A 19,608-nucleotide genomic window follows, 5' to 3' on the forward strand; every position below is an offset into this window, starting at 1 on the left:
TCCTCGATCTCCAATGGGTCTTCAATACTTGGTTCTTGAGGTGGCTCTCCTTTGTAAGGCTTTAGTAGGCTCACATGGAAAGCATTGTGTATGAGCCAATGACTGTGCAACTTAAGTTGATAAGCCATCTCATTGATTAGTCTGCAAAAAAAAAACAAAAACCTAATGATGGAGTAAAGCAAGTGTGAAGAAAGACTCTCTCCCAATCTCTTGTGCGTGAAACTTGAAACCAAGCTTAACTGCCACCAAAAGAACACGTGCCCCCACTCCACAATCGACCGAACAGAGCACCATGTCAGGACTAGGCAAGCAGGATTTACCCCAAATGGGGGAAAGGTTTCCGCCATACCTTGCATTGCAAAAAATAGGGGCACAAAGAAGCTGCACGAGAATAAGACCATGGAATGGCCAGGGACCCTCCCTGGAGAGATCTCCCAATCCCGCCTTCCCGTCAATGGAGCTGCCAAGTCAAACCTCCCCCTAGGCATGCAACACCTTGCAAAACCATGTCGCAACCACTTGAAGCCCTCCTTGGCTCATGCGCACCAGGTAGAGCACCGCCGGCTAGGTTCCTCGCACAAAGCTCTTATAATACACCACATATTCTTAATCATGGAACTTTGAAGTAATTCCTAATGGTTTTTTTTTTTAAAATCACTACCTACATATTGCAAAGAACTCTAAAGAGATGAAAAAATTGAAAGAAAAACAAAAGAAAAGAGAAACACAAATATACCAATGTGCACTAGACCACCTCTCTTTATATGTGGACACAAAAAATCTTTTGACTTTCCACCTTCGTTTCCTAAACTCACCCTTCTCATATGGACTTGAGATGTTTTGAAAGGATTTCTATTTTATCACGATTGGGGAGCCCTAATGATGGGGAAAAAATGGCATTCTTTGCAAAGCTTTGGTCGATAAACTTTCCATTTGTGCTATCCTTTTGAAAGAAAAACCAATTCTTGAGGGTTTTCAATCTACATGCACTGCATTGATTCTGTAAGAGAAAATTACCAAAATATCCCTTAAATTTGTAAAAATACCCAAAATACCCTTCAAATTTCAAAAATTCCCAATATATCCTTGTATCATTTTGGGCTAAATTTGCCCCAATTTTTGCATAGTCTAATCTTTATAACAATGGAGATCTATCTTTAAGTGTCTTTGACAAAACTATTCACCAATGAGCTTGCAAAAGTTGATGCCTTGGTGATTTTTTTTAAAAAAAATGATGAACAGTTTCATTTTAAAAGTCCACAATACCATGTAAAATCTTAGTTCTATTTGTTCTAGTGGTTTTATAGACAAGTGTGGCATAGGACAAGATCATAAGAAGCCAAACCACTATTAGGTATCATGTAAAAATTCAACCCTTGAGGTCGGAGGAAATTCAAGAATATCTGCTTCAATTTGAAGAAGGATTGAATGCTTATGTGATTTTTAGCATGTATTGATAGGCATCCATTAACACTAAAATCAAGTAAGGATTCACCCTTGAGCTAGACGAGATTTAAGAAATTGCACTTCAATTTGAAGAAAGATACACTCCTTAGAGGATTTTAGCATGCATGGATGGCCATCCGTTAAAGCTAAAATCACATATTGAGGGAGAACCAATCTTCCCATCAAGGGTTGTTAAAAGAAAAAGGGGATGTTTGTGAGGTTACGTAAGGGTATTTTGATAATTTTGGAAAAATTGAAGGGCATTTAGGGAATTTTGCCCAAACATGAGGGGTATATTAGTAATTTTTGAAATTTAAGGGGTACTTTGAGAATTTCCAAAAATTACATAGGTATTTGGCCAACATTGGTAGGGCCAGGGAGCTCTGGGTTGTTTTCAAGAGGTGTAGAGCAAGAGTTTTTCTTGGGACAAAATCTCTAGGATTGCACTCATAGGAGGATATGAAGGAGGAGGGAGGGTTTGAGATGTTCTTAAAGGATACAACAAGAGGGCATCTCCCCAAAGATCATCAATTTTTGTGAATGTGCCCAATTCATGTAGTCACTCACGTTTATTGGCTGAGAGAGATGTTTGTTATGTGTCCATCAAATTTGAAGTGAGGGCTTCTCTTCGTGTGTGTTAACCTATGCTTACATATTGTGGGGGTATGTGGCATTGTGTTTAAGACATTCATGTGCACAACCAAATCAATGATGAGATTTCTATCAAGGTTGCATTCTCTTTAACTCCATCAATTGATTGTAGGATATGCCTCTTAGCGAAGCCAATCACCGATCATTTGCAAAGAAGTTATGTGATGTAAAAGAAAGTGTGCTTGGCAATATTTTGGTGAAAATGTATGCCAAGTTTTCTGTACATTTTAGAGGACAACAATTTCTTGACAATTTTCCCATCCAAGATGCGACTTCTTAGAATGTATGATTGGAGGATATCCTCAATGGGGGCAGGGCTAGGATGCTATGTGCTATTTTCAATGAATTAGGATTGAGGGTTTCCATCTAGAGGTAGTCTCTTTGACTGCATTTATGAAAAGGTTTTTCAATATGGGAGAGGATAACATTGAGACGTTCCTGCATTTATGAAAAGGTTTGTCGTATGGGAGAGAAGAACATTGAGAAGTTCAATGGTGAATGGTTTCACACGTGGAGAATCATGTTTAGGGGCTACTTCATATAGAAAGAACTTGTGGGCAATGGTTAAAGCACCTATATAACAATAGACCCAACTTGATTGCACACAAACTAGAGCTTCATCCTCCACTAGTGTTCAACTCTCAGCAAAGATGAAAAATCCCTGGGTATAATCATTGTAGCCCTTCATGATAATTATGTACATTTCATATATGAGTATGCGAGTGCACATCAGGCTTGCAAGGTGTTAAGGTCTTTGTTGGTGCCAAAGCAAAAGAAAAGCAAAGTAACCCTTGAGAACCCACTAGGGTAAAGGTTTGTCAATATGGGAGAGAATAACATTGAGAAGTTCAATGGTGAAGGGTTTCACACATGGTGAACCATGTTTAGGGGCTACTTCATATAAAAAGAACTTGTGAGCAATGGTTAAAGCACCTACAAAACAATAGACCCAACTTGATTGCACACAAACTAGAGCTTCATCCTCCACCAGTGTTCAACTCTTAGCAAAGATGAGAGATCCGTAGGGATAATCACTATAATCTTTCATGATAATTATGTACATTTCATAGATGAGTGAGCGAGTGCACATCAAGCTTGCAAGGTGTTAAGGTCTTTGTTGGTGGCAAAGCAAAAGAAAAGCAAAGTAACCCTTGAAAGGCACCAATAAAAGGATGCGCTCCATTTATAAACCTTACCCTCCCCCAAAATGCACACGGGCCAGCGTACTCCCACATGGCATCGATTGACTGGCAACATATGAGTTTGATACTCAAGCAAAGATGTATTGGTTTTGGATCAGGGTTGTGCGGTTTGCTTCAACTCGCTGCTTTTGCATCGATTTTTGCGAACGCCTATCAAAACGCAGTGAACGATCGTCGCAAGCGACGATCACAACTTCTGGTGGAAGATCTCAATATCGCTCATCTGAGAAACCCCAAGTTGCTCAAATATGTCAAGCATAGCTTGTTGTTGGCTCTGCACAATTTGATTGTGCTTAAGTTGGCGCCTTTACCCTATATAAAGTCACCATGGATGAAGCTAAGACATTGTTAGCCTTGCTCAAAGATGAAGGGAGGCGGTGATGCAGCGAGGAGGGTAGGCGGTGGAGGGTGAAGGCTTATTGGGAGTCCACAGCTTCAGTGTCGTGCTGCTCAAGGAGTTCTTGTTTTTCTTGGCTTCATGCTCGGATCTGCATGATGGGGGCGCTTTTCTATTGTGAGCTCTGGTGGTGTTCCTCTTTGCGCTTGAGTCGAAGGGGGCACTGAGCTTCAACATTATCTTCGGTGACGCCCTCGTTCGGAGCGTCGCTGAAACGGGGCCGCGCCGGCTCACCTGCGATGCAATATCATAAGAAAGTGCCGAATACAAGGGACGCGAGTAATCACTGGAAAACGGGGCTGGAAAGTTGGGGGAAGTGGCACATACTTCCCTTATATACTCCCCCGGGTTGAGAGAGCTTGACGCCCACGTCAAGCCGGGGTTTTGAGGCGTGCCGATACAAAATTTGTTGCCGAGGTTGAAGGGTGGATATTTACAAAGATGAGAGTTTGGTGTTGCTCCAAAATGTCTAGCTACCTAGGGTGGTGCTATTTACAAGGGGGGTGAGGACTATTCTATGTGGTGTCATGTTGATCGATGTCCTCCTCTTCAGTGGGCATGTTGTAGAATCGGAGCACAAGGGGTCGTCTGAGACGGAGCATGATTTCTTCAGGTACCCAAGTGCATTCCGTCATGGGTCGGTTGCGCCACTTGACATAGAATAGTTGTCCCCGGCGCCCAAAGCGCGACTTTAGGATGGCCTCCGGCTCATTTGGCGGGCCATCCTTTACATATTCGGGGACATTCCGACCATAGGTGCTATCCGGTGCAAACCTCTTGAGGAGACTTACATGGAAAGCGTTGTGGATGTTGATTTGTGGGGGTAGCTCCAGCTTGTAGGTGATGTCGTTGTAGCTCTTGAGCACCTTGTATGGCCCGTAGAATCGGTGGTTGAACTTCGGGGAGAGGCTTTGAGGGAGGTTGATATTTTGGGAGCTTACCAGTACCAAGTCACCTTCTTGGAACAGCTCGGCCGGTCTTCTCTTTTGGTTGGCGTATTTGGCTATGCGTACCTTGCTTTGCTCGAGACTCTGCTTTGCGCGTTGCATGCGTGTTTGCCATTGCTGCAAAAACTCTTCACATTCCAGATCCTGGGCATGCACGTCGCCGGTTGCCAGTGCAAGAGGGGTGATGACTTCTTTACCTGTGGAGAGCTCGAAGGGGGTGTAGCCAGTGCTGCTATGGATGGAGTTGTTGTAGTGGAATTCCATGATGTCCATGTATTCGGACCAGTCCTTTTGATCTGCTTTGACGTAGTTGCGGATGTAGTCTTCAATACCTTGGTTGACTCTTTCTGTTTGGCCATCGGTTTCTGGGTGGTAGGCGGAGGAGAAGCGGAGCTGGGTTCCTAGCAGCTTGAAGAGCTCGCGCCAGAGGTCGCTGAGGAAGCGGGTGTCGCGATCAGAAACTATGGCTAAGGGGAGGCCGTGGTATTTGAATACTTTGGCGAAGAAGTGTTTGGCTACTTGGTAGGCTGTGACGGGAGGCTTTGCAGGTATGAAGTGAGCTTGCTTGGTGAAGTAGTCGATGACCACGATGATGGTGGTGTGGCCGTGGGAGGGGGGGAGGTCGACGATGAAGTCCATACTTACCATGTCCCAAGGCCGGGAGGGTGTTGGCATTGGGTGGAGGAGGCCAGCAGGCTTGACTCTTTGAGCTTTGACCAGTTGGCAGGTTGGGCAGGTACGCACGTAGTCGATTACGTCGTCCTTCATTTTTGGCCACATGTAGTGTTGATGGAGTTTGTCATAAGACCTCTGCTGGCCCCCATGTCCAGCTAGCTTGCAGCCATGAGCCTCCCACATGAGGTCTTTCTTTAACTCTGGATCATTGGGGATGTAGATTTTTCCATGTGCGTAGAAGAGGTTATCTTTGACTTCAAAAAGACCCACTGCCGCTCTCCCAGAGATGTGGTCGTTGAGCATGCGGAGGACAGTAGGATTAGCTTTTTGGGCGTCGAGGATCCGTTGGCGAAAAGTGCTGGTTGCTGTGGAAATAGCCGTGAGGGTGGGCATTCGGCTGAGAGCATCTGGCATGACATTTGTAGTACCTGGTTTGTGTATGATGTCAATGTCATATTCTGCGAGAGTATCTTGCCATCTAGCTTGCTTGGGGGTGAGTTTGGGTTGTGTCTGGAAGTACTTGAGGGAGATGTTGTCAGTGTATACCTTGGTGTGTTTGTCTTGGACATAGTGTCGCCACTTTCGGAGGCAGTGGACGACAGCGAGCATTTCCTTCTCATGGGTGGTCCATCTGGTCTCCACATCTGTGAACTTGTGGGACTCGTAGGCGATGGGTTGATGTTCTTGCATGAGGACACCGCCAATGGCACCATCGGAGGCATCGGTGTGGACTTCAAAGGGTTTGGTGAAGTCGGGTAGTCGAAGGACAGGGGTACTGCACATGGCTATCTTCAGGTTCTCAAAGGGTTCTTCTTCTTTAGAGGTCCACTGAAAGGGTTTGTGGCCTTTGGTTATCTCTGTCAGTGGCGCCGCAATCTTGCTGAAGTCGCGGATGAAGCGGCGGGTGTACTGACAGAAACCCACGAACTCTCGGACTTCTTTGATGGATGTCGGTGGGGCCCACTTGATGACATCGTCGACTTTCTTGGGGTCCACCATAATCCCTTCGGACGTGACAATGAAGCCAAGGAACTCGATCTTCTGGACAGCGAACTCACACTTCTCCAGCTTGGCATAAAGTTGTTGTTCCCGGAGGCGCTGGAGTACTGCCGCGACATGCTTCTGGTGCTCTTCTAAAGTTTTGCTGTAAATGAGCAAATCATCGATGTAAGTGATGAGGTAGTCGTCAATCATGTCGCCGAAACTGTCATGGATGATTCTGCAGAAAGTACTCGGACCGCCGGTGAGACCGAACCCCAGGACCATCCATTCCCAGGAGCCGTAGCGAGTGCAGAAGGCAGTTTTCGGGATGTCTTTAGAGGCGATGCGGACTTGGTGGTAGCCTGATCGGAGGTCGATGCGAGTAAAGTATTGGGCACCCTGTAGTCTGTCCAGCAGGTCTTCCATGAGGGGGACTGGGTACCTGTTCTTGATAGTGATCTTGTTCAGGGCCCGGTAATCCACGCAGAGTCGCATCGAACCGTCTTTCTTCTTGACGAACAAGACTGGGGCGCCAAAAGGGGAGCTGCTTGGTCGGATGAACCCTTGGTCTTCTAACTCTTGGAGTTGCTTCTTGAGCTCTTTGAGCTCGGTGTCGTTCATGCGGTAGGGGGCCTTTGCCGGGGGTGTGCTTCCTGGGATGAGGTCAATCTCATGTTGAATTTGCCGAGGGGGGGGTAGGCCGGGGCGGAGTTCGGGGGGCATGACATCCTTGTACTTCTGGAGGATGGGGGTAAGGGAGGGATCGCCCACTTTAGCTTGCTCGATGGTGATGGAGTTGAGCCTTGTTGTGGGTTGCTCCTTTGCTTGCATGATGCAGAGATGAACCTGAGCTCCTTTCTTGAGAGCCCTCTCTGCTTGCTTTGCACTCATGAGGTTGAGTTTGGGGGACGAGTATTCTGGGAGTTTCTGTTTTCCTTTTATCGCTGCTAACTGTGCAGGGTCTTGGCGGTTGATGGGTGGGGCTTTGGTTTGCGTATGCGCCTGACGGGTGAATGCTTGCTTTGTTGTGAGTCTGGCGCCTTGCACTGTCACTGCTTTGCCTTGATTATTCAGCAGTAACTGATCCACCTTCATGCCGAGGACTGCAATGAGATACTTGTCGTTGAAGGACAGACCAATGATGGCCTCAAAGTCGTCCATTGGGACCACTATGAAGTCGAGGCGACATGTGAATTCACCCATCTCGACCCTGACTTGACGTGCTGCCTTTACGTTGTTATCCTTTCCTTGGGCAAATTTGACGGTAGTTTCATTGACGGTGGTGAGGCGTAGGCCCAGGCGAGCGGCGCACTGAGGGGATAGGAAATTGTGTGTAGCGCCTGAGTCTACCATAATCCATTGTTGCTGGGTCCCAATCGTTGTCTGGACATACAAGTTCTGAATGTCCGTGATTGACGCTGCCATGCATTGAGGGTGGAGGGCTACGGCTCCAATCCGAAGTTGTTGGTCAGCCCTAGCGTCAGCCGTTTCTTCGATTCTTCGTTGGGGGGGGGAGGGTGGTTCTTCGATTTGTATGGTGTTGGCTCTGCCATATGATGTTGAGGCGAAATCGCGCTTGCGTACACAAGCGTAGTAGAAACCATGATCCTTCTTGCAGTCGTTGCACCACACGCGGTCAGGGAACAGGTTGTTATTATTGCCGTTGTAGTTTTGGGAGGCAAAACTGTTGGGTGTGTGATTGTAGGAGTTGCTTGCAAAAACGCTGCGTGGGACTAAGGCGCCATTTCCGCGGCCTAGTCCCGGGTTGAGATTGGGTGGTGGGAGGCGGGTAACATTGCTTCTGTTATTCTGTACAAATCCGCGACCTTGCCCGACGGGTGGGTTAGGCCAGTGGTTGGGTGCAAAATTGTTGGGACGGTTGTTTGGAGGCAAACCTGGTGTGGTGTTTGTGTCACGGAGCTTTTCTGCCATGTTGGCGGCCACTTCCCAGGTGTTGGGACTCTGTTTCTCTACCTCTCGGCAGGCCCAGTGCTTAAGGCCGTACAGGAAACCATGCAGCTTGTCTGCTGTGTGCATCAATGGGAGTTGGAGCATGAGTCGCCGGTACTTGACAATGTAGTCTGATATGTGGCCGTCTTGGTGTAGATCGCGCCACGAATCCCTGACTTTGTTGCCCTCATTTTCTGGGACAAAATAGTTGAGCATGTCTTTTTGTAGCTCCTCCCAGTCCTCCCAGTGCTTTGATTGCTGTTCAGTGAGGAACCAGACATAGGCGTCGTCGGCCAGAAAAGTTTTGGCCACTTGCACATATCTGCGTCTGCCTATGCTGTTCCACTGCATGTAGTCTTCTACCTCGCTGAACCACTTGTTGAGTGCCAGTGGGGAGCGGTTGCCTTTGTATTTCTCTGGGGGACTGGGTTTGAATTTTCCCAGTCTGTTTTCGTCTTCTAGATGTCGGTCCAGGCTGTAGTAGCGTCTTTCACTTCGATCATCCTGATCATCTTCGTCTTCGGGTCGTGTTCGTCTTTGGGTGTTCCGTCGCGTGTTGACATTGCTGGGACCTGGTTGGTCTTCGTATCGTTGGCCTAGCTATGTTTGAATCAATTCACCCGGGTTAGCCGACATCATGTTGATTTGTTGTTCCACGGAGGCCATGATGCGGGCCTCGAGTCTTCTTTCTACTGTGTCTTGTGCATCCTGTCGTGTCTTCGTTTATCACGCTCTGTTCTGTATCCGTCATCATATTCTTGATCTCCAACCATTCCTGTATTTTTGTGGCCGAAATCGAAAAGAAAAACTCAAAAATGTCGAAAACTGACAAACTGTGCGAAAACGGCTTGAAAACGTTGAAAAACTATGAAACAGTGCGAAACTGGGTCCAAAACGGCGAAAACTGTGAAAAATTGCTCAAAAACGGTGAAAACCGGTTCCAAACGGTGTAAGACGGGGCAAAACGAGGTAAAACGGGCCAAGAATGCGAAGAACGCGGTGAAAACGGGCCAAGAATGCGAAGAACGCGGTGAAAACGGGGCGAAACGCGGGTCAAACGAGGCAAAACGGTGAAAAACTGTAAGGAACGTGGAGAAAACGCGCGGAACGGGGCAAAACGGGGCAATCACGCAAGGAACGCGGTGAAACGGGTCAAAACGGGGCCACGCGGGCCGAGAACGCGGAGCAAACGTAGAAAAACGAGGCAGAACGGGCCGAAAACGTGGTGACAACCACGGGCCGTGGGCCGACGTCGGGTCGGCGGGGACTCGAGCCGAAGCTCTGATACCAAGTGTGATGCCCTCGTTCGGGGCGTCGCTGAAACGGGGCCGCGCCGGCTCACCTGCAATGCAAACGGGACCTGCAGGCAAGCAAACGCACATACAAGAACGCAACTTGAAAACTGAACGCAAGAGGGACACGAGAATGAGGGACGCGAACGAATGATCAATATCATAAGAAAGTGTCGAATACAAGGGACGCGAGTAATCACTGGAAAACGGGGCTGAAAAGTTGGGGGAAGTGGCACATACTTCCCTTATATCTTCGGTGAAACTTTATTAGCACGCCTACCTCCTAAGCCAAGCCCGGTGCTTTCGATGCATTCCATCTTTGGTGCACTAATCGTGCCAATGTTTTGCTCCTTCTTGCAGCACGCGCGTGCCTGCATGTGATAATCAACACGCCTATAAACTTTTGATATGACGCTTGTTATAATGTTAATTGACACCCTTGGGTCTTATATCCTGCATGCATATTATGTTTATAACGTGCACCAATTAGCCCTTAATTTTTATATTCTACAAACGAGCGTTGTTTAGTCTTTTTACTACAATACCCTCACTAGGGGTTGTTCCCCCGGTACTTTCTTTAACCTGATCATACCCGTTTTGCTTTAGGGTGCTTTGTTGTGGTGTTTTTCGTGGAGATTAGAATGCTACCCTTGGAGGATGACATCTTAAAGTCTTAATCGAGTGTGCATAGGCTAGAATATCTCTAAGACACCACCTAAGAGCGTGGTCATCAATGTTGGAGCAGGGCTAGTTACGATCCCCCTCAACTTCGGGACCTACTTTGGGGCATGCTTTGAGTGTAACAAATTTGGGAACTTTTCCAAGGGTTGCCCCATGAAGGCTAAAGTAAATATCGACCTGAAAATGCAAGACTCTAGGATGGAAGCAACTGTAGAAGTGAGTAAGAAACAGGTAAATAATAACAAAGAGTTAGGAGAAGCTGAAGAAAAACAGGCTACCATATGTGACAAAGAGGTGACTAAACACCAGGAGAAGGCAGTGGAGAAGTAGTGCTTCACTCTGCAAATCCCTCAAGGTCCAAGCAATGAGAACACTTCTTCGTCTAAGTCTATGACAGTGAAAACTATGTTGGCTAAAATCCCAGGCCTAAAGAAGACAAAAGGGTGAAGGCAGGATTCCACGTCACTTGAGACTACAAAACTTGGAAAGAGAGAATCCCCCCCCCCCTTCCCGCCCAACCAAAAAGGGGCGACGGTTGTTGTCCCACTTCACAATCCCTTTGGAGTGCTGGAAGAAAAGTAAGCCCTTGATTTGGATCCCCTTGGAAACTTCATGGTAACTATGGGAATTGGGAAAGGACTAATAGAGGAGGTCACCAGGAAAGAGGGCACAAAAGGAGTGTCTCAAGAGGGGGAGGAGGTCTTTCCCCTATCTCAATAATGGAGGAGTTGATCATCCAGCCATGGAATGTTAAGGGACTCAAGACCTAGAAGAAGAGCTCCCTCTTTTGGAAGGAAGTTAAAAAAGGAAGAAAAGTCAATTGGTTGGGCTATCCAAGAACATCATCTCGATGTCGCAAGTAAAAGAAAACAAGCACTATGAAGAAGCTTGTATCTTATGGAGAGGGTGGTGATGGGTACATTGGTGTCATGATGGTGGTAGATAGGGACCCAGAACTCAAGGTGTTGTTCAATCATCCATTTGGGAGAGTTTTGGCAGTAAAGATCAAGTGGGGGGACCAACATTTCACCATTGTCAACATATATGGTCCATGTGTGGTGAAGGAAAGAGCAAAGCTCTGGGATTTCCTGAAAGGCATTCACGTGGAAGGGGAATGGCTCCTGATGGGAGACTTCAATATGGTGGAGAAGAGAAAGAATAGAATAGGCTCAATGAGCATTCTTGTGGGATCAGAGAGATCCAAATGGTGAAGTTTGTGTGAGAAGTGGGCTTTAATGGACTTGTGGGAGGTGTGTACGTGTAATAGCACACTAGGATTCATGTATACCAGCTTGTAGTATGATGTCACAACATCTCGTTTTGATAGATGCTATTGTTTCCATCAAGCCGAGTGGCTGCTGCCATCGCTTGACATGAAGGTGGCAACTTCACAATGCCTATTGGATGACCTACTGTTAAGCATGAAATTCCAAAAAAACCAAAGAAGAAGGTCTCTGCTCCCAAGGATCAAGGAAGCTAATGACAATAGGGGCTCATCTCTTTAAAGGACCTCTCTTTAGAAGCCCGGTGATAAAAGCTATAATAAAGCTTTGTAAATATGTGGATCTCGTAAGCTCTAAGGCCTGAGATATCTTCACCAAGAATATTTAAAAAGCAATCAAGATTGCGGGCCCTAGAAGGAAGAAACACCCAAGGTGGCTTAAAGCAAAATGTGACTTGATTGAACAAAAACTGAGGAGGTGAGAGACTTTCCTCCTGCTGAAGGAGGCTAACCAATCTCACTTCTTCAAGGCCCTCAAAGTCAAGAGAAATTGGGGCATCGTCTACTCATTGTCCGAATGGGGAAGGAAAAGAGATTAAGGACCCAAATGAAATGGCTCATATGATGCTTAATTACTTGCACAAATCACTGGCTAGAGGCTAAGGATCTCTCCTCGAAAGTGGATGGAGCCAGAGCTTCTCTTCTGGGAAGTGTCAAAAAAATGGTATCACATCCAGACGCCAACATCTTGGAGAAGGTCTTCTCCAAGTAGGAATGCTCTCACACAATGCAAGATTTGGGCAAAGAGAAGTCTCCTGAATGGGATGGCATGACTACGGAGTTCTTCTAAGAATTTTGGTAGGAGCCTTTAAGTCTTTGATCACATGAATGGCTAAGTAAGACCTAGTGAATGGAGCTCTTGACTTGAGCGTCAAAAGAGGCCTTATCAAACCGATCCCTAAACAAGTTTGTTGTTCCCAGTTGAAGCATAGGTGCCCAATAACTATGATGTCAATTGTTACCATATACATGTGGTAGTGATGTGTGTAAACGCACTAGGACCGTCGGGGCATTTTTTCCCTCTTTAGGAGGTTGTTTCCCCCGAGCATTGTATATACGCCCATCACTCTAGGGCTATCTATCTTTCCATTGCACTCTAAGTAGCACACTCTCTATTGTGAGCCTTGAGCTTCCTTCATCTTCTCCAAGCTGTGTGTGTTTCTCTGCAACCCTAATTCCATCAATTGGTTTCAGAGCAGGTTACGTCCTCCCGGGCTTAGTCGCCAGCTGCTCTAGCACATGCCTGCTCACTTTCTCCCATTACAGTGAGGTTTGGCGAGACTACGTAGGTCGACAAATATTTTGGGAGTACTCGTAGAGCTTACTCTGCTTAGATTTCTGATTCGGGCTCATTTCCGCCTCCGTTTCCACTACATGCAGGTCTGCACAGGCAATTTTGTCATTTTGTGCAAAAAATTTTTCAATGCCAATTTTTACATAACAGGTGCCTTACAATCTTCTATGGTTTGTGCTATATAGCATGTGTTGTTCCCACTCCGTTTCTCCGATTTTTAGGCAGTTTTCACATTAGATGCAGCATTTACCATGGCTGACAACAACACAGACATCTTCAAGATGTTTGTTGTGCTGAGGACAGGTTGGATGGGGATAATTATCCTATGTGGGCTTATATGATGCAACATGTTCTTGTGTCAAAGGGCGTCTGGAATATTGTGCAGGGCATTGATGTACGTCTTGGTTCTGAGGATGTAGGCGATGTTGAGGATGTTCCAGGTATTGCTGCAAGGATTACTGAGTTGTTTTGCCTACAATAGAACAATCTCGTTGGGATGTAAAGGATGCGTAGGCTCATGCATTGATTGTGTTGTCTGTGAAGCGTACCATTGTTCCTCACATCCGTCAGCAAAATCTGCAAAACAGGCTTGGGATATTTTGGATGGTCTTTATGCAAGTCACAATGAGGCTAAAATTGCTTTGCGGCGTAAAGAGCTGGAGTCAAAGATTATGCATGAGGAAGATGATATGGACACTTTCCTTGCTAGTGTCAAGGATATCAATGAGAAACTTATGCATGAGGAAGATGATATGGACACTTTCCTTGCTAGTGTCAAGGATATCAATGAGAAACTTATTTCTACATGTGAAGTCATTTCAAACAGTTCCCTTGTGCAGACTGTTCTTGATGCCTTACCAGATTCTTACCAGACTTTTGCTAGTACTTGGAGACTTATGACCCAAGGAAATCCTGAAGTTGTCAAGTTTGATGCATTATGCACATTGCTGTTGCAAGAGTCACTTTCTAGAGGATGCAATCAAAGATTATGCATGAGGAAGATGATATGGACACTTTCCTTGCTAGTGTCAAGGATATCAATGAGAAACTTATTTCTGCAGTTGAAGTCATTTCAAACAGTTCCCTTGTGCAGACTGTTCTTGATGCCTTACCAGATTCTTACCAGACTTTTGCTAGTACTTGGAGACTTATGACCCAAGGAAATCCTGAAGTTGTCAAGTTTGATGCATTATGCACATTGCTGTTGCAAGAGTCACTTTCTAGAAAAAACAAGACTAGGCAGCATGCAGATGAACAGGCTTTTATTGCTTCTCAGAGAAAGGGTAGTAACAACAATACAACCACTTCTTATGGTTCTGCTGCGAGTGGAAAAAATTATGTTCCTAATGCTTCTGATAACAGCAATTCGTCTGGAAATTCTGGTAATAAGGGCAAAAAGAAAATGCGTTGCCATTATTATAAAGCTAATGATCACTTGATCAAGTCGTGTCCTAAGTTGAAGGCCAAAGAGGATAAGATGAAAGAGGGTGGTTCCACTGCAAATGATGGTTCCACTATAAATGCATCCATTGTTGAGTCTTTTGTGAAAGCAGACTGTGTTGCTGATGTGATGCAGAATGGGCTTTTAGTGCAGAGTGCACTTACAATCCTGTTGTCCATGATGCATGCTTCTCAGTTGCTGCAGATTACATGTGTGGTATTTCGACATTGGTGCTACAAAGCACATTACCTCACATTGTGAATTGTTCACCTCTCTCGAGTCTGTCCCTCATGGGAATTCAATCACTTGTGCCAACAATGCCTAATATCCTGTTCAGGGAGTTAGAAAGATTGTGCTTACTGCTGCAAATGGCAGTTCCTTCACACTTGTTGATGCACTTTATGTACATGGGATCAAGAAGATTCTCTTGTCTGTATCCGCACTTGCTAGACTTGGACTTGTAGTCAAATTTGTGGATGACATATGTACAGTTAATGATCTCAGTTTTGGTGATGAAGTTGTTACATTTGGCCTTTTGTGTCGTGGGCTGTATAAGATCACTTTGTATGACAAGTGTGTACAAAATTTTGCAAATGCTGTTGCAGATTCAAGGGCTAATGCAGATGCAAAACTTTGGCATGCACATTTTGGTCATTTGAATTTTGCCAGTTTGCTGTGTTTGCAGAAATCTGATATGGTTGCTTCTTTGCCGCCTCTTGAAGCACCTGTCAAACATGTTTGTGAAGGTTGTATTTTGGGTAAGACGTAGCATTCTAAGTTTCCAAAGGATGGTTTAGTTCGTGCCACATGCAAGTTACAGCTTGTGCATAGTGATGTTTGTGGACCCATGCAAACTTCGTCCTTGGGCAGTTACCTTTACTTTGTGACTTTCATTAATAAATATCCAGGCGTGCATGGGTATTTCCGCTTAAAGCGAAGTCCGAAGTTTTTATGTGCTTCAAACAATTTTTGGCTATGGCTGAAAATGTCTCGAAATGTACTATGGGCACCCTCCGTTCCGATTGAGGGGGGGAGTATATGTATGATGAATTCAATGCATTTCTGGCTAGTCATGGGATAAAACACCAATGTACAGTGCCTTATACACCTCAACAAGATGGTGTTGCTGAGAGGAAAAACAGGTCACTTACGGAAATGGCATGATGTATGGTCAAAAGTCAAGCTTTTCCGCATTCTTCTTGGCTTGAGTCCATCATGTGTGCCACTTATGTACTAAACAGGTGTCCTACGAAAGCTTTGCAGTCTATTACTCCATATGAAGCATGGCATGATAACAAGCCTTCTATTGAGAACACGAGTGCTTTTGGCTGTTTTGCATATGCTTTGGTGCCACAAACACAGCACATAAAATTGGATGATAAGGCTGTCAAATGTATTTTTGTTGGTTATAGTGCTGAAAGCAAAGGTTACAGGTTGTATCATCCGCAAACAAAACGTATTCTGGTTTCACAGGATGTAGTGTTTTGTGGAAGATTCTTTTCAGCCCTTGCTGTCATGTACTAGAGACAGTAATGTATGCTCACAGGATATTTATAATACTTTGTTGCCTCTTTTTGGTGGTGGAAATAAAAATGTAAGTTCCAATGAGGCAAATGTACAGCCTATGGGGGTTTCTGAAAATGTTACAGATTAGCCTATTACTGATGCAGATTACATTATGTACTTGATGAGGAAAGGGCTAAAAATGAGCAGCCTAGAGGTATGCCATAATGGCTAGTGCACACTTTGCGCGACAGTAAATTGGATGCACCTTTGTCTATTTGTACTCGTTCAGGATCTTGCCATGAATCTTATGCATCATATTGTTATGATTTGGTTGTGTCTAGCTTACATGATGTTGAGGAGCCTCTGTCTTTTGATGAAGCACAGAATTCAAAAAATTGGATGGCTGCCATGCACAAAGCACATTGAGGTGGATTACCACTATGTCAGGGAGAGGTTCTTAGCAAGAGAGATCAGCTTGACTTATGTGCCAACACACGACAACCTTGTAGATATTTTCACAAAGGCATTGTCTCGTGAGAAGCTTGAAGCTTTCCACAAATCTTTGGGCTTACTCCCCTCCTTTGTGGATTGATCATGTCCTCAAGGCATGGCACTTCCCTTTACTCATGTGCCAGCTCTCGTTCACCACATCACTCCAGGGGGGATTTGTTACCATATACATGTGGTAGTGATGTGTGTGAACACACTAGGACTGCCTGAGCATTTTTTCCCTCTTTAGGAGGTTTTTTCCCCCAAGAGTTGCATATACACCCATCACTCTAGGGCTATCTATCTTTCTATTGCACACTAAGTAACACACTCTCTATTGTGTGCCTTGAGCTTCCTTCGTCTTCTCCAAGCTGTGTGTGTTTCTCTGCAACCCTAATTCCAACATCAATGGCATACAAAATAATCACCAAAACAGGTTTTGTTAGGCTCTCTCCCATACTTGACAAGGTCATTCCCCCCCGCCCAACATGGATTTATAAAAGGAAGATCTATCTACGAAAACATTCTAGCAGCAATGACCGGCATAGAGTTTGCATCATTCACTAAGCAAAAATGTGTATTAATTCAATTGGATTTAGATAAAGCATATGATAGGATCACATGGTCCTTCATCCAAGAGGTATGATGAAATCACTGGGCTTTGGGTCGCGAATGTTTTGGTTGGTTAGCACATTGGGTGATGGTAGCCAATCTGAGCTCTTATTTAATGAGCGGTTTGTGGGGGCTTTTCAAGTAAAAAGATCAATTAAGCAAGGCTTCCCACTAGATCCATCCACTTCCGAGGAGGGAACCTCAGGCTAGCAAATGCCCTTCTAGGGGTGGATATAAACCACAAGCAAAGATTGTATGGGTGTTGGATAAGATAAGGAGCAAGTTGCTAGGTGGGAGTATGTGCTTCTCCCTTTTGCTAGTCGATTAAAAGTGATCAACTTGTTTATTCTACCATATATAGAATTTATTAGCTCGTTGCTTAAGATAGCCAAATGCAATTGGAAGGATTTCTTAAAACTGGTGAAAAGATTCCTCTAGAAGAACAACAACAAAGGCTCGGAAAGCTTCTGGGAGGCCAAAGCGAGACCGCTGGGGCAACGTGGTCTCAGAATTCTAAACCCTAGTACTCATGCGGAGGCCTAGTGTGCCAAGTTTGTGGTTGCAATCACAAAGCAAGATCAAGCCTGGATGTTATGAGAAAGGCCATGATGGACAATGCCAAATTGTGCTTGCAAGGTGGCTAGTGGAAAGGGCTAGAGCTGCACGACAAGTTGCTTGCCCCTCAATGGTCTAACTTGAATCTTGGGGGCTTAATTGGCAAGCTGTCTCAAAAGTGCAGCAGAGCAGCAAAGTCCTTGGAATGGGGAGAGGTAAGTAGATACTTTCACAACTCAATGTCTCACTAGTCCCCTTGGCTTTCTAACGCGGGAAGCATCTTGTTGAACCCTACTTAGAGAAAGGTAGTCAGAAAGATGAACAACAAAGGACTCCAACGACTGGGCTAGTTTTGGGACTACAGTAGCAATGACTGGAAAGGATCAAACAAACTAGCATCCCATTTCAATCTCAATGGGATTGAAAGATTGCTGGTAAATAGGGTCTTGACAATTGTTGCCTACCAACCTATAAGTCTCGATTTGGCGGTGGCCCTTAGACAGACACTTTTGTAAACCACACACCAAGGAGGTGTACAAAATACTCATGATCTCACTGGATTGGTTATCCCCCCTAAACAAGAAATGGGGCAAGCAATTTTTGGAGGCAAGATGGGTGACTATTGTAAACAACATCTGGTGCCCACAATGGCCACTTAGGATGAAGGTCTTTGTATGGAAGGTGCTATGGAGGGCCTTGCCAATTGGGATGAAAGGCCTAGCTAGAGGTATTGGTCCATATAGATGCTGCCCGCAATGCATATTGGCAAGTGACAACCTCCCCCACCTTTTCAAGGAGAAGTAGGTGCCTTGCCACTTAGGATGAAGGTCTTTGTATGGAAGGTGCTATGGAGGGCCTTGCCAATTGGGATGAAAGGCCTAGCTAGAGGTATTGGTCCATATAGATGCTGCCCGCAATGCATATTGGCAAGTGACAACCTCCCCCACCTTTAAAAGTACAATCACTAGATAGGGAGCCACCCTTAGACTAAAACAAAAAAGTGGATAGGAGGAGTACCACCGCAACAAAGGGGAGCCCGGATGCTCCATCCCCTCGAGACACAAGGAGTATCACAACAAGACAACAACACAAACCGTGAATTGATCGCCGCCCAGGCCTCTGAGGGGGGCCAAGAAATTTCCAAGAGCAAGGGAGAAAGCCCAAGGTTTCCACCTGTTCACCTAGACAATTCACGTAGTCACCACATTTAAAGAGAATGAACCAATACTTGTTATACAAGATGCCATCATTTAATATTAAAAAACCAAACTCACAATAGTGAGTATATATATATATCAAACTAAAACCAACACCATTTACAAAGTAAGCCATGCTCCAACTAAGCCATGGCATTTGCCACCAACCCACAAGTCAAACAAACCACAGTACCAAACCTTACATTAGCTGACAAAGGGAGCCATCCTGAGACCGCAACCCACAAAAGGAGCCAGCTTTGTCTTAGGGTTGCCACCCAGGAGAAAGCTTTGTCATAGCAAACCCCTCGACCACCAAGCCAGAACTATAGGGACCAACCGTTGTATGAAGGAACTTGATGAGTCACCTTTTTTTCATACGGTTTCTTAAGCAAACTAACAATTTTAGTGCTAACGTTATTACCCTTACACTTGCCAATATGATTGATGAGATCTAATTTGACACTATGAGCCTCGCCTACAATCGGCTTAGGCTTGTCAAATTTGCTAGACAACTGCGATATTGAGTCAACATTACTAGCTGGCTCAGGTTTATCCTGCATCTCCCCAATTGGGCTCTCAGTCTCTTTGCATTTCTCACCAAGAGGTTCAACTGGCACAACTGGTTCCACTTTCACATCCATCGCAATGCTATCCTTCCCTTTAGTTTCCACCCCACATGTCTCCTCTTGTTCCTTGGTCTTTGCTTCCATTCTTGTCCCATCTTTGGCATGCTTGACCTCCCTTGTGACTTGCATCCAAGCTGTCTTGATCTTTAAAACAAGGAAAGTTACCCCCTTGGGGAAATCCCTAGCATAGTGCCCAATTTGGCAACACTTATAGCAAGCATTTGGAAAGGAAGAAAATGCTAAATCCTATCGATAAGCTCCAAAACACCCCATGTTTAGATCCATATACTTGGTAATATGCTTACTCATATTCCATAAGATGCACACCTTAATGTCCAGTCACGACCTTATTCGCTACAGCTTCGGGGTGAATAGAACTCTACCC

General features: G+C 45.3%; 1 protein-coding gene across 1 annotated transcript; it reads right to left on the reverse strand.

Moving 5' to 3' along the window:
- Positions 1-4,211: 4,211 nt before the first annotated feature.
- On the reverse strand, positions 4,212-19,307 carry LOC147445279 (uncharacterized). The gene is made up of 3 exons (XM_086526029.1): positions 18,963-19,307; positions 6,233-8,849; positions 4,212-5,746 (listed from the first exon to the last, which is right to left on the reverse strand). The coding sequence occupies exons 1-3, from the start codon at positions 19,305-19,307 to the stop codon at positions 4,212-4,214; spliced, it is 4,497 nt and encodes a 1,498-aa protein (XP_086382155.1).
- Positions 19,308-19,608: the final 301 nt, after the last annotated feature.

Source organism: Adiantum capillus-veneris, chromosome 12 (genome assembly GCF_014529385.1).
Source record: "Adiantum capillus-veneris isolate H3 chromosome 12, ASM1452938v2, whole genome shotgun sequence".
NCBI lineage: Eukaryota > Viridiplantae > Streptophyta > Polypodiopsida > Polypodiales > Pteridaceae > Adiantum > Adiantum capillus-veneris.